The sequence below is a fragment of the Ylistrum balloti genome, unplaced genomic scaffold (genome assembly GCF_031769215.1).
Source record: "Ylistrum balloti isolate Yb309-2 unplaced genomic scaffold, AGI_CSIRO_Ybal_v1 Utg370450, whole genome shotgun sequence".
Taxonomy (NCBI): Eukaryota; Metazoa; Mollusca; class Bivalvia; order Pectinida; family Pectinidae; genus Ylistrum; species Ylistrum balloti.
Window position 1 is genome coordinate 428151 of NW_026782299.1, and position 13601 is coordinate 441751.

Here is a 13601-nt window from a genome sequence, read left to right on the forward strand (position 1 = left end):
TCTACCTTACATTCACCTTATTAATGATTGTTCACCTTGCAGGATAATTTTGATGTTTGTTTGAGTAGATTTGATATAGATCCACTTTGAATGTCAACGACATATGTATAAATACCAAGTGAGAGATACAGGCCAAGTTTGCCTCTTATTTTGTTTTAATAAAAGGCAGAGCCAACCTTGTGGTTCCCTTTGATGATTTTTTATTTTCAGTTGTTTTCAGGGACCTTTCATCAGTTTCACTGATACTCTTGTCAGCAGATTGCTTTTACATCAATTTGCTGGGTTTTAATGTAACACACTTAAATTTCCTTACAGGGATGTATGTACTTAAACATCACACCCTGCCTGGTATAGAGAGTCGAATACTTCCACCGGAGGGTATGGATATAACCTTTGACCTGACATTGATGTGGGGTCAGCAGACCTTCGACAGTCCTCATCAACTGTGGCGGGCTACAAGTCAATTCAATCTGAAGGTAAGTAAGAGATGTTGATGAAATTGTTATCTGAACCATGTAAAATCATTTGGTATTGTTACCTGAACCGTGTAAAATCATTTGGTATTGTTACCTGAACCGTGTAAAACCATTTGGTATTGTTACCTGAACCGTGTAAAACCATTTGGTATTGTTACCTGAACCGTGTAAAACCATTTGGTATTGTTACCTGAACCGTGTAAAACCATTTGGTATTGTTACCTGAACCGTGTGAAACCATTTGGTATTGTTATCTGAACCGTGTAAAACCATTGTTTTGTATTGTTATGTAGAGGATCATCTTTCAGTATTACTTGTTACTGCTAGATTCATGTTTTCCCAGTGTTAACCATGTAGAAAATCTGTTTGTTAACAGGACTATACAGGGCAGTACATCATTGAACTGATTCCATGTACAGTGTCATCTACCCAGGTGTTTACTGGAGGCCAGGAACCTTTACCATGTACTGGTCATCAGCCACAGAGGTAAGTCCTCACCACCACATCTAGGTGTTTACTGGGGGGCAGGAACCTTTACCATATACTGGTCATCAGCCACAGAGGTAAGTCCTCACCCTCACCACCACGTCTAGGTGTTTACTGGAGGCCAGGAACCTTTACCATGTACTGGTCATCAGCCACAGAGGTAAGTCCTCACCCTCACCACCACATCTAGGTGTTTACTGGAGGCCAGGAACCTTTACCATGTACTGGTCATCAGCCAGCATCATAGACTGAACAGAATTAATTGATAGATACATGCAGAATCTTTATTTCTTTGTATTTTACCCAATTTTCATGTACAACTGTATTTTGTATTAGATGTGCTCATATTTTCTGTAAAGAAAAGATCTAAGCTAGAATAGGAAAATAAGCCTTGTGTCTGTTTTGTATACAGGTTTGAAGTACCAATAGCTTTCCAGCAGTCTAACAGGCCAGTGCCTCTAGTGTATACCCTCAACACAAGGTTCCAACTCACCAGTAACAGGCAAACCTTCCTACTAAATCCAGACCAGACTCAAGACGAGATGGACTTTGATGATACAACATTCACGATAGGTAAATCTGATTGCTTTCCTTAAACATAAAATATGAGGTACTGTAGGCTGGTTTTATAATGTACCTCCCACTAACCTAGTACCCTATCATCAGGTGTTACAGATGTGGTACTGTAGGCTGGTGTTATAATGTACCTCCCACTAACCTAGTACCCTATCATCAGGTGTTACAGACGTGGTACTGTAGACTGGTGTTATAATGTACCTCCCACTAACCTAGTACCCTATCATCAGGTGTTACAGACGTGGTACTGTAGGCTGGTGTTATAATGTACCTCCCACTAACCTAGTACCCTATCATCAGGTGTTACAGACGTGGTACTGTAGGCTCGTGTTATAATGTACCTCCCACTAACCTAGTACCCTATCATCAGGTGTTACAGACGTGGTACTGTAGACTGGTGTTATAATGTACCTCCCACTAACCTAGTACCCTATCATCAGGTGTTAAGACGTGGTACTGTAGGCTCGTGTTATAATGTACCTCCCACTAACCTAGTACCCTATCATCAGGTGTTACAGACAGGATACTGTAGGCTCGTGTTATAATGTACCTCCCACTAACCTAGTACCCTATCATCAGGTGTTACAGACGGTACTGTAGGCTGGTGTTATAATGTACCTCCCACTAACCTAGTACCCTATCATCAGGTGTTACAGATGTGGTACTGTAGGCTGGTGTTATAATGTACCTCCCACTAACCTAGTACCCTATCATCAGGTGTTACAGACGTGGTACTGTAGGCTCGTGTTATAATGTACCTCCCACTAACCTAGTACCCTATCATCAGGTGTTACAGACAGGATACTGTAGGCTCGTGTTATAATGTACCTCCCACTAACCTAGTACCCTATCATCAGGTGTTACAGACGGTACTGTAGGCTGGTGTTATAATGTACCTCCCACTAACCTAGTACCCTATCATCAGGTGTTACAGATGTGGTACTGTAGGCTGGTGTTATAATGTACCTCCCACTAACCTAGTACCCTATCATCAGGTGTTACAGACGTGGTACTGTAGACTGGTGTTATAATGTACCTCCCACTAACCTAGTACCCTATCATCAGGTGTTACAGACAGGATACTGTAGGCTGGTGTTATAATGTACCTCCCACTAACCTAGTACCTAGTACTCCCATTAACAGACATGGTACTGTATGCTAGTTTGATGTAGTTTGAATTTGTATACAATCAGTCCCACTATACAAGACATTGTACACAACTTAGGTGATGAGCTGTTCGGACGTGTCATGTGGGACCCGGACCAGGATCTGCGAGGTGCCTACCGACTCTCTGTACAGAAGGTTTACCTTTGTACTGGTAAGTCCTGCCTAACAATTACTTGACTTTTTCATACATGTCTTCCCTGTAATTATTTTATGAATTTCATCAAAAAACAACATGGACCTGAGAATTGATTTTGCTATGGGAAGAAGTTAGATAATATTAACACAGGTTATTTAGTGAAGAAATTAAAAACACAATATCCTATGACCTAATTCATATGTTATTCTGTGGGTTTGTTTTACTGCCAACTCTAAGAAAGACATATTACAAAGACAGAATCTCTCTATTCTTTTAAACACAGGAAGTAATGGTTTCGTGCCGACCTACGACCCGAAAGGTGATATCTATGGTGATGGACCACAGTTTGGATGTATACAGCCAAGTAAAAACTTACGCCATAGATTCTTAATACTTGATCGAGGCAACCCTGATGTTATACAGCGACACTTTCACAATGTACCTTTTAATGCTCATTTCTGTGGAGATACACCAGACCTTACTTGTTTGGAGGACTTCCCTGGAATAGACGGCTTCAGCATGAGTACAGACCCCCTCTATAAAGTAGGTCACTATGGTAGTGTCACTGTAGATGATATCATAAAATAAAAAAATGTGGTAGACTTTATGATGATATGCATGTGTATTTTCCCGAGAGGAAATTTAATTCAAAATTTTGAAGAGTTAATGCCCTTTATTTTTTCAAATTTTTGTTACCAGTAATTTATCAGAAATTTTCTCTGGGTGTTTATGACATCACAATCATGTTATTGTTAATATTCCCTGTCATTTTTAAGGCAATATGGCTAACATACATGTAACTGAATGTTGTCACATTCAAATTTTACAGGTAACTGCTGGCAACCAGTGGTATTTACAAGTGGTCTACATCATCACTAGGGACGACAGTTCTATACCAGAATACAGAAATAAGCGATCATACCGTTACAAACGGGACACGTCACCAGAGATAGAGGAGCCTCCAGATAAACCTCGTAATGGAACAAATATAATACCAATAAAGTTAAAAGTGGACAGCTCTCAGTCCGAGAGGGATTCCCCGACAGATTTACCATGGATATTACCAGTGGTAGTGGTAGTTCTAGTCATAACAGTGGTAGTGGTATGCTGCCTGTGTTTTCTACGTAAACGTCGCAGGAAAAACAAAGAAGAGAGTTCAGCAGTTAGAAGGAGGAGTAATATAGAAATCGCACAACAGAATTCGCTACGATCTTCACATCAAAATCGACAGAACAGACTGTCACAGTCCAAAATCAATGTGAATGTGATGGAGATTAAAAACACTTCTGTTCATCAGGCAGAAAAAGATAGGACTTTCAATGTGAAAATTAAAGACACAAATATAAAATCTCAGGGAAAAAATACTCACAGCTTATCAGGGACAGAAGTTTGACGTCTTCTCTCCATTACTGTATGTCAGTCTATTGTGATACATGGGGGTGTTGGGTGACTAGTATATCAATCTCTATTAGGGATATATGGATATGTATTTATCAATTTAACATTCAGTATAAAAACATCTCTCTATTCAGGAATTAAAATGATCTTCAGAACTGTCATCGCGATAAACTGTAATAATCGCCATTATCTATATCTACCAGATACATATTTAATGGTAAGGGACGATTAATGAAACTCCACCAAATCATGGTGTGACTATATACCAAACCTGAAGAGAAATGGCTGTAAGGTTGCTCGCTGTTTGACGATAAATTCATATTTCCTTCTACAATGTTATTTATAAATAATGTAATTCTTTTTGAAACAAGTATTTTCATAAGCCATTTTCTTTCTATTATCCCTTCATAACATAAAAAAATCAATGTCAATTTGTAACATCACATTTGATTGGTCAATATCAGTTAATATTTACCTGATATGTCAAATATTTAACAGACAAGAGTTCTGAAGTTTTCCATTATCATAATCTTATTCAATAATTGAATATTTCCAATATATTTTTTACCAAAATTGATTGCTTGTCCTAAACTAATGTAAAAGCCAACCCTGTTAAAATGTTTTCACAAACAGTATTGTACAGCCAAGGGTGAAGTGCAATTCTTTGATGATTGATATGTGCCATACATGTGTGTCTGTCTGTAACAGAGATGTATTAGTGAATGGTGTATAAGGATACCATGGAATACCTCACAGTCAGTAAATACATTATTTTGTGTATATAGGGTCAGTTTACAGCTGTAGGCTAAACTTTGATCTTATATCTGTACATATGAAATTGTAAATTAACTCACTTTTCTATTGACTCAAGTTTTATAAATTTGTAATCTCAGGGGTATTATTTAATGTAGGTGCAATATATGTTAATATAGTGCCTGATACACACAGGGACTTGTGATATGGACAGTGATGTCCATAAACACAGGGGCTTGTGATACAGTTATCACAGTGTCTGATATACACAGGGACTTGTGATATGGACAGTGATGTCCATAAACACAGGGGCTTGTGATATGGACAATGATGTCCATAAACACAGGGGCTTGTGATACAGTTAGCACAGTGTCTGTATATACACACAGGGACTTGTGATATGGACAGTGATGTCCATAAACACAGGGGCCTGTGATATGATACAGTTAGCACAGTGCCTGATACACACAGGGACTTGTGATATGGACAGTGATGTCCATAAACACAGGGGCTTGTGATACAGTTAGCACAGTGTCTGTGTATATACACAGGGACTTGTGATATGGACAATGATGTCCATAAACACAGGGGCTTGTGATATGGACAGTGATGTCCATAAACACAGGGACTTGTGATACAGTTAACAAAGTGTCTGTATATACACAGGGACTTGTGATATGGACAGTGATGTCCATAAACACAGTGACTTGTGATACAGTTAGCACAGTGTCTGTATATACATAGGGACTTGTGATATGGACAATGATGTCCATAAACACAGGGGCTTGTGATATGGACAGTGATGTCCATAAACACAGGGACTTGTGATACAGTTAACAAAGTGTCTGTATATACACAGGGACTTGTGATATGGACAGTGATGTCCATAAACACAGTGACTTGTGATACAGTTAGCACAGTGTCTGTATATACATAGGGACTTGTGATATGGACAGTGATGTCCTTAAACACAGGGGCTTGTGATACAGTTAGCACAGTGTCTGTATATACACAGGGACTTGTGATATGGACAGTGATGTCCATTAACACAGGGGGTTGTGATACAGTTAGCACAGTGTCTGATACACACAGGGACTTGTGATATGGACAGTGATGTCCATAAACACAGGGGCTTGTGATACAGTTATCACAGTGTCTGATATACACATGTACTTGTGATATGGACAGTGATGTCCATAAACACAGGGGCTTGTGATACAGTTATCACAGTGTCTGATATACACATGTACTTGTGATATGGACATTACAGTGTCTGATATACACAGGGGCTTGTGATATGGACATTACAGTGTCTGATATACACAGGGGCTTGTGATACGGACATTACAGTGTCTGATATACACAGGGACTTGTGATGTATAAAAATAGTCTGTATACACAGGGAATTATAGGGCTTCTTGTGATAGGTTTTATGTGTCTCTAACACTATAAGCAGAAATCAAATTTAGAAATACAATTCCAGAATCTGCACAATCTCTCATTTTTATTGTTAAACTTCCTCAAAAAACTTATTTGAAACACTCAAATGTCTTTTTGTCCACAACTGAATTATATTTTCCCTATAATTTAATCATGAGAAAACTGCTAAATCTTCATTAAAAAAAAAATAAAAAACAACAATTACAAAAAACCTTATAATCCTGATAATAAGAATCAAAAAGTTCTACTTTTAAAATTCTGTTTTGAAAATGTGTATGAAGGTTTACTTGGTTAGTCAGGCTAAAATTTGTCAACACAATTCTCCATCCCTTCTGTCTATATACCACAGTGTAAACGTGACAATAAACAGCATGATATTAAGTACAATGTAATTCACAGAAATTCTCCTCTAACAAAACCAAACTTTGATACAAAAATACTCATCATAAATTTAGAAGTCAGGTGAACTCGTAAAAACCAAATTTATTTATGAATGAAACTGATGGTTTTAATAAAATCATATTTATCAAATTGTATACTGCATTGTGAAAGAAATCAGTGTTGGCTTATCATTTATATATTATTTACATATATATATATATATATATATCTTTGTCCAGAAAACAAAACAGTTGATGTAATATTTGTGTTCTAACCTCAAGGCTGTTGCCAAAGGCCTGGGCAGGTCACATCACACAAACAAATGGGACCAATTATATACCAAACAAAACATACCAAACCTAAAAACAAGAAACTCTACAGATATCAGGTATGGGAACTGGTTACTCCATAATCACCTGTACAGATATTCAGGACAGTAACAGGTTCCCCAATACCCACCTGTACAGATATACAGTACAGTAACAGGTTACCCAATACTCACCTGTACAGACATACAGGACAGTAACAGGTTTCCCAATACTCACCTGTACAGATATACAGTACAGTAACAGATTACCCAATACTCACCTGTACAGACACACAGTACAGTAACAGGTTTCCCAATACTCACCTGTACAGATATACAGGACAGTAACAGGTTACCCAATACTCACCTGTACAGATATACAGTACAGTAACAGGTTACCCAATACTCACCTGTACAGATAACTAACATTGTTTTATAGATACATTTTACTGCCACAAAAAATTACTACTTTCAAGGTTTTCCTATTTTATTCTTTAATATATTAACTTCAGTTTTTCAGATATTTCTAATTCTATGTGTACATTATTTTGAAAATCTCCACTACTTGTGTGTCCTCTGACTACAGATGTACAATATGATGTGTCAGTACTTTTAGTTATAAAGACAGCAGCATGTGGTTGTTAATTGTTCACACAGATCTTTTGTACAAGTATGAAAGTGATTTGATGTTAATGTACCTTTGATATACTTAAAGCTGAAGACAATGACGTGTAGGAATTATCTTTTTGGGGGGTTCTGGACTGGTGTAATTCTTATGGAACTAGATGTCAATGACTAGTGTGGATAAGTTTTTCCGGGTTTTGGACTGGTATGCTTAAACCAGATGTTGTCAAGGAACTCAATGTCTTGTATAGTAATCACGGTGTCTGTCTTTCTGTCTGTATGTCTGTCAACACTTTTGTTTCTGAGCTATAACTTGAGTGTCCTTGGGCGGGTCTGTGTTTCTGTCTGTATGTCCGTCAACACTTTTGTTTCTGTGCTATAACTTGAGTGTCCTTGGGCGGGTCTGTGTTTCTGTCTGTATGTCCGTCAACACTTTTGTTTCTGTGCTATAACTTGAGTGTCCTGGGGTGGGTCTGTCTTTCTGTCTGTATGTCTGTCAATACTTTTGTTTCCGTGCGATAACTTGAGTTTCCTTGGGCGGGTCTGTCTTTCTGTCTGTATGTCTGTCAATACTTTTATTTCCGTGCTATAACTTGAGTGTCCTTGGGCTGATAAAGCTACAACTTCATACAGTGCTTCCTTACTAAAAGTGCTTGCATGGGATTGCTTTCCATTGTCAAAAGTCAAGGTCATTGTTACTATAAATTAAACAATCTTCTTCCCTATGATAACTCAGGTTTGCTTTGACCAATTAAACTCAAACCTCATACAATGCTTCTCTACAAAACTGACTTGCTTTGAATTGCTTTATTTTGGGGATATTGTTTTTATATCCTTAGTTGTGAGGTCAAGGTCACTGTTAGATTTTAAAGAAAAACCAGATTGTTGAATGTATTTGTTTGTATTTCTTAACTTTTGTGGCAGAGTGTACTTATGGTCTTGCCAGTAATGGGTTCTGGACTGGCATACTGACGTCTATGACTTGTGGGGATAATATTGATTTTTCTGGGTTCTGGACTGGCATACTGACGTCTATGACTTGTGGGGATAATATTGATTTTTCTGGGTTCTGGACTGGCATACTGACGTCTATGACTTGTGGGGATAATATTGATTTTTCTGGGTTCTGGACTGGCATACTGACATCTATGACTTGTGGGGATAATATTGATTTTCCTGGGTTCTGGACTGGCATACTGACGTCTATGACTTGTGGGGATAATATTGATTTTCCTGAGTTCTGGACTGGCATACTGACGTCTATGACTTGTGGGGATAATATTGATTTTCCTGGGTTCTGGACTGGCATACTGACGTCTATGACTTGTGGGGATAATATTGATTTTCCTGGGTTCTGGACTGGCATACTGACGTCTATGACTTGTGGGGATAATATTGATTTTCCTGAGTTCTGGACTGGCATACTGACGTCTATGACTTGTGGGGATAATATTGATTTTCCTGGGTTCTGGACTGGCATACTGACGTCTATGACTTGTGGGGATAATATTTCCTGGGTTCTGGACTGGCATACTGACGTCTATGACTTGTGGGGATAATATTTCCTGGGTTCTGGACTGGCATACTGACGTCTATGACTTGTGGGGATAATATTGATTTTCCTGAGTTCTGGACTGGTATACTGACGTCTGACGTCTATGACTTGTGGGGATAATATTGATTTTCCTGGGTTCTGGACTGGCATACTGACGTCTATGACTTGTGGGGATAATATTGATTTTCCTGAGTTCTGGACTGGCATACTGACGTCTATGACTTGTGGGGATAATATTGATTTTCCTGGTCTATGACTTGTGGGGTTCTGGACTGGCATACTGACGTCTATGACTTGTGGGGATAATATTGATTTTCCTGAGTTCTGGACTGGCATACTGACGTCTATGACTTGTGGGGATAATATTGATTTTCCTGGGTTCTGGACTGGCATACTGACGTCTATGACTTGTGGGGATAATATTGATTTTCCTGGGTTCTGGACTGGCATACTGACGTCTATGACTTGTGGGGATAATATTGATTTTCCTGAGTTCTGGACTGGCATACTGACGTCTATGACTTGTGGGGATAATATTGATTTTCCTGAGTTCTGGACTGGCATACTGACGTCTATGACTTGTGGGGATAATATTGATTTTCCTGAGTTCTGGACTGGCATACTGACGTCTATGACTTGTGGGGATAATATTGATTTTCCTGGGTTCTGGACTGGCATACTGACGTCTATGACTTGTGGGGATAATATTGATTTTTCTAGGTTCTGGACTGGCATACTGACATCAATGACTTGTGGGGATAATATTGATTTTTCTGGGTTCTGGACTGGCATACTGACGTCTATGACTTGTGGGGATAACTTGTGGGGATAATATTGATTTTCCTGGGTTCTGGACTGGCATACTGACGTCTATGACTTGTGGGGATAATATTGATTTTCCTGGGTTCTGGACTGGCATACTGACGTCTATGACTTGTGGGGATAATATTGATTTTTCTGGGTTCTGGACTGGCATACTGACGTCTATGACTTGTGGGGATAATATTGATTTTTCTGGGTTCTGGACTGGCATACTGACGTCTATGACTTGTGGGGATAATATTGATTTTTCTGGGTTCTGGACTGGCATACTGACGTCTATGACTTGTGGGGATAATATTGATTTTCCTGGGTTCTGGACTGGCATACTGACGTCTATGACTTGTGGGGATAATATTGATTTTCCTGGGTTCTGGACTGGTATACTGACGTCTATGACTTGTTGGGATATTTTCTGGGTCTTGACTGGCATACTGACGTCTATGACTTGTGGGGATAATATTGATTTTTCTGGGTTCTGGACTGGCATACTGACATCTATGACTTGTGGGGATAATATTGATTTTTCTGGGTTCTGGACTGGCATACTGACATCTATGACTTGTGGGGATAATATTGATTTTTCTGGGTTCTGGAATGGTATACTGATGTCTATGACTTGTGGGGATAATATTGATTTTTCTGGGTTCTGGAATGGTATACTGATGTCTATGACTTGTGGGGATAATATTGATTTTCCTGGGTTCTGGACTGGCATACTGACGTCTGTGACTTGTGGGGATAATATTGATTTTTCTGTGTTCTGGACTGGTATACTGACGTCTATGACTTGTGGGGATGATATTTCCTGGGTTCTGGACTGGCATACTGACGTCTATGACTTGTGGGGATAATATTGATTTTTCTGGGTTCTGGACTGGCATACTGACATCTATGACTTGTGGGGATAATATTGATTTTTCTGGGTTCTGGACTGGTATACTGACGTCTATGACTTGTGGGGATGATATTGATTTTTCTGGGTCTTGACTGGCATACTGACATCTATGACTTGTGGGGATAATATTGATTTTTCTGGGTTCTGGACTGGTATACTGACATCAATGACTTGTGGGGATGATATTTCCTGGGTTCTGGACTGGCATACTGATGTCTATGACTTTTTGGACTAAGTCTGCTGTAGAACTTCTATTTTGAAATCTATCTTTGAAATACTGTTGACATGTTTGCCGTTTGAGTATTCTTTTAATGAAATCCGTAGATAATGGAGTATGATTTCTGTTGTACTACATCTGGGACAAACGATTTACATGTATATATAACATTCCAGACATACCAATCGTTTTGAGGGTTCATTAGCCTCCCATTTTTGTAGTACTGTACGTGTATTTATTTCATTTTCCTGAAGGTGTCACAACCTTTTTTTCCCCAAAACAAATTTCTAGTGATTATTGTTTGTATTCCTTTGTTACCTGTTTAGTACTGAGAATAGTTCATATAAATTTTCTACATGCTGATAACACCTCTCATAGTTCTACACATCCAGTGAGTTACACTGAAACAGGCAGAATTCACTCATGCAAGGTGAACATAACAGTCCAAACTCCTGTGGGGCATCTCAAAGGTTAATTTCGTAATCCAGTAACCTTAGCTACAGTTTCTGGCCACAGGGAAATATGACCTTGGGTTTAAAAATCCTCTTGTTCACCCAAAAACAGGTAAATAATTAATAATATTCAACATTCAGCCAGTTTATTGAAGGTCTACAGATTATAAAATGTGTACATTATTTGAGAACAGATACAAGAAACTTTGGCAAGGAAATGTAACAGTTCATTATTTATGTCAATGCCTCTGTTAGGATTCAAACCCGAGACCTCTGCCTTACTAGCCTTACAGAAATACCCTACTTTATTAAAATAATTGATTAAATAGATTCTTGCTAGATTTTCAATGTAAGGGAGATTACTCTGATACAACACATGCGAAAGTTTATAATAGATGTAGTGGGTACTGCTTACCTGATTAATAAACACTCATTGTGATTATATATTTACAGGAACTGTAAGTTGATTTTTCAGATTTATCTTGGTTGTAGTCTTTAAATAAACATATGTAATGTTTAAATCATAGTTATACTATATATGTTGCAATAATTGTGTATATGAACTGTGATCAGCTGTCAGTTTACCAGGAACAGATAGTTATATACACTTATGTTGGAATTATTTTGTAAGTTAAGCCATATGATCACACTGTTGTAAAGAATAGAGAATTATTTATACCTCCTCTTACTCATTAGAATGGGCAACAGAATTTGATGATCAAAATTATTAGTTATTTTGGTGTTCAAATCACTCTAGTGTATTTACAAAATTTCAAAATGAGAAAACAAGAAACGGGGAGTGGTTAAATATACCAAAGAAGTGGTCCATAGTGCCTTTCTGTTGTGTACAATGTGGCCACACAATTTATTTGCTGGTCAACAACAATAAAATTCTTAAATATCAAACCTTACAAAGTTTTTGTATTTTATTTGTAACAGTTTTCAAGTCCATACATTTCCTTTTGAGCTCATTTGCTTTAAAATCTAAGGGTGTGAATTTTACAATACATCAATTTGTATCTTATTTAGGATTACTGAATGAGTATGCTATACTCATTTGTTGAGGTCCTGTCTCTGTATCCACTCCGGAGGAGCAATGAGAATGATATATATTGGTAGATGTCTGGAAACAAGGCCCAAGGGACCAGCAACACTCACCTGACTGATTCAGCTACATAGTAATATAACAGAGAATTTCAATATGACAAATGAAATCATTTCCCTATTGGGTCTCAGCTTTGTGTTCAAACAGGAGCCAGATTTACTATTCATAAAAATTGCTCCAGATGTAACCTGGACAATAATCTTGTACAAAGAAGGATTTTTAAGAACTTCTATTACCCCTATTGGGCCCCACACCTCTGATGCCAGACTCCTTGTTGATACATAATATTAGATTCCTTTCAGCTAGGTCATTCTTATCTCCCAGAGTTACTCTACTTTATTTACTCTGTCAGTATAGTGACAAGTTTGAATGAAATAGGTATTCTTCAGACCAAATCGGGGCAGAATCAAGGCATTGCCATAGAAGAAAGATTTCAGAGAAATCCCTCTGTTCCCACTATTCAGTCCTGCCCTTGAGGGCCAAGGCCCACCATTGATACAAAACTGATTCCCCTTTACCCAAGTATGCTTCAGACCAAATTAGGAGAGAATTTCTACAGAAATAAAAAGATTTAAAAGAATTTGCCCCATTTCCCCTAATGAGTCCTGCCGCTTCCATCCCAGGGGGCCCCAAGACCCATCTATTATACAAATACCTATCACCAAAGGATGCTTCAGACCAAATTGGAACAAATTAAGGCATTCTGACTGAAGAAGAATTTTAAAGAATTTGTTCTTTTTCTCCTCAAAAGCACTGCCCCTCTCGCCCCTTTGGGTCACAACCCATCCTTTACACTAAATTGATTCCAGAA

The 13601-nt window shown here is 38.2% G+C and overlaps 2 protein-coding genes across 2 annotated transcripts in view; one reads left to right on the plus strand and one right to left on the minus strand.

Annotated features, from left to right (window-relative positions):
• Nucleotides 1-4234, plus strand: part of LOC132554927 (extracellular matrix organizing protein FRAS1-like) — an 88156-nt gene extending 83922 nt beyond the window's left edge. The window contains exons 61-66 of the mRNA XM_060219256.1: nucleotides 316-476; nucleotides 853-962; nucleotides 1375-1535; nucleotides 2764-2856; nucleotides 3125-3384; nucleotides 3671-4234. Coding sequence (XP_060075239.1) covers nucleotides 316-476; nucleotides 853-962; nucleotides 1375-1535; nucleotides 2764-2856; nucleotides 3125-3384; nucleotides 3671-4234 — 1349 coding nt within the window. The remainder of the gene's footprint in view (nucleotides 1-315; nucleotides 477-852; nucleotides 963-1374; nucleotides 1536-2763; nucleotides 2857-3124; nucleotides 3385-3670) is intronic.
• A 5807-nt stretch (nucleotides 4235-10041) lies between these two features.
• On the minus strand, nucleotides 10042-10836 carry LOC132554928 (magnetosome-associated protein MamJ-like). The gene has a single exon (XM_060219257.1). It carries the CDS (start codon nucleotides 10834-10836, stop codon nucleotides 10042-10044), a length of 795 nt encoding a protein of 264 aa, XP_060075240.1.
• Between the last annotated feature and the right edge of the window lie 2765 nt (nucleotides 10837-13601).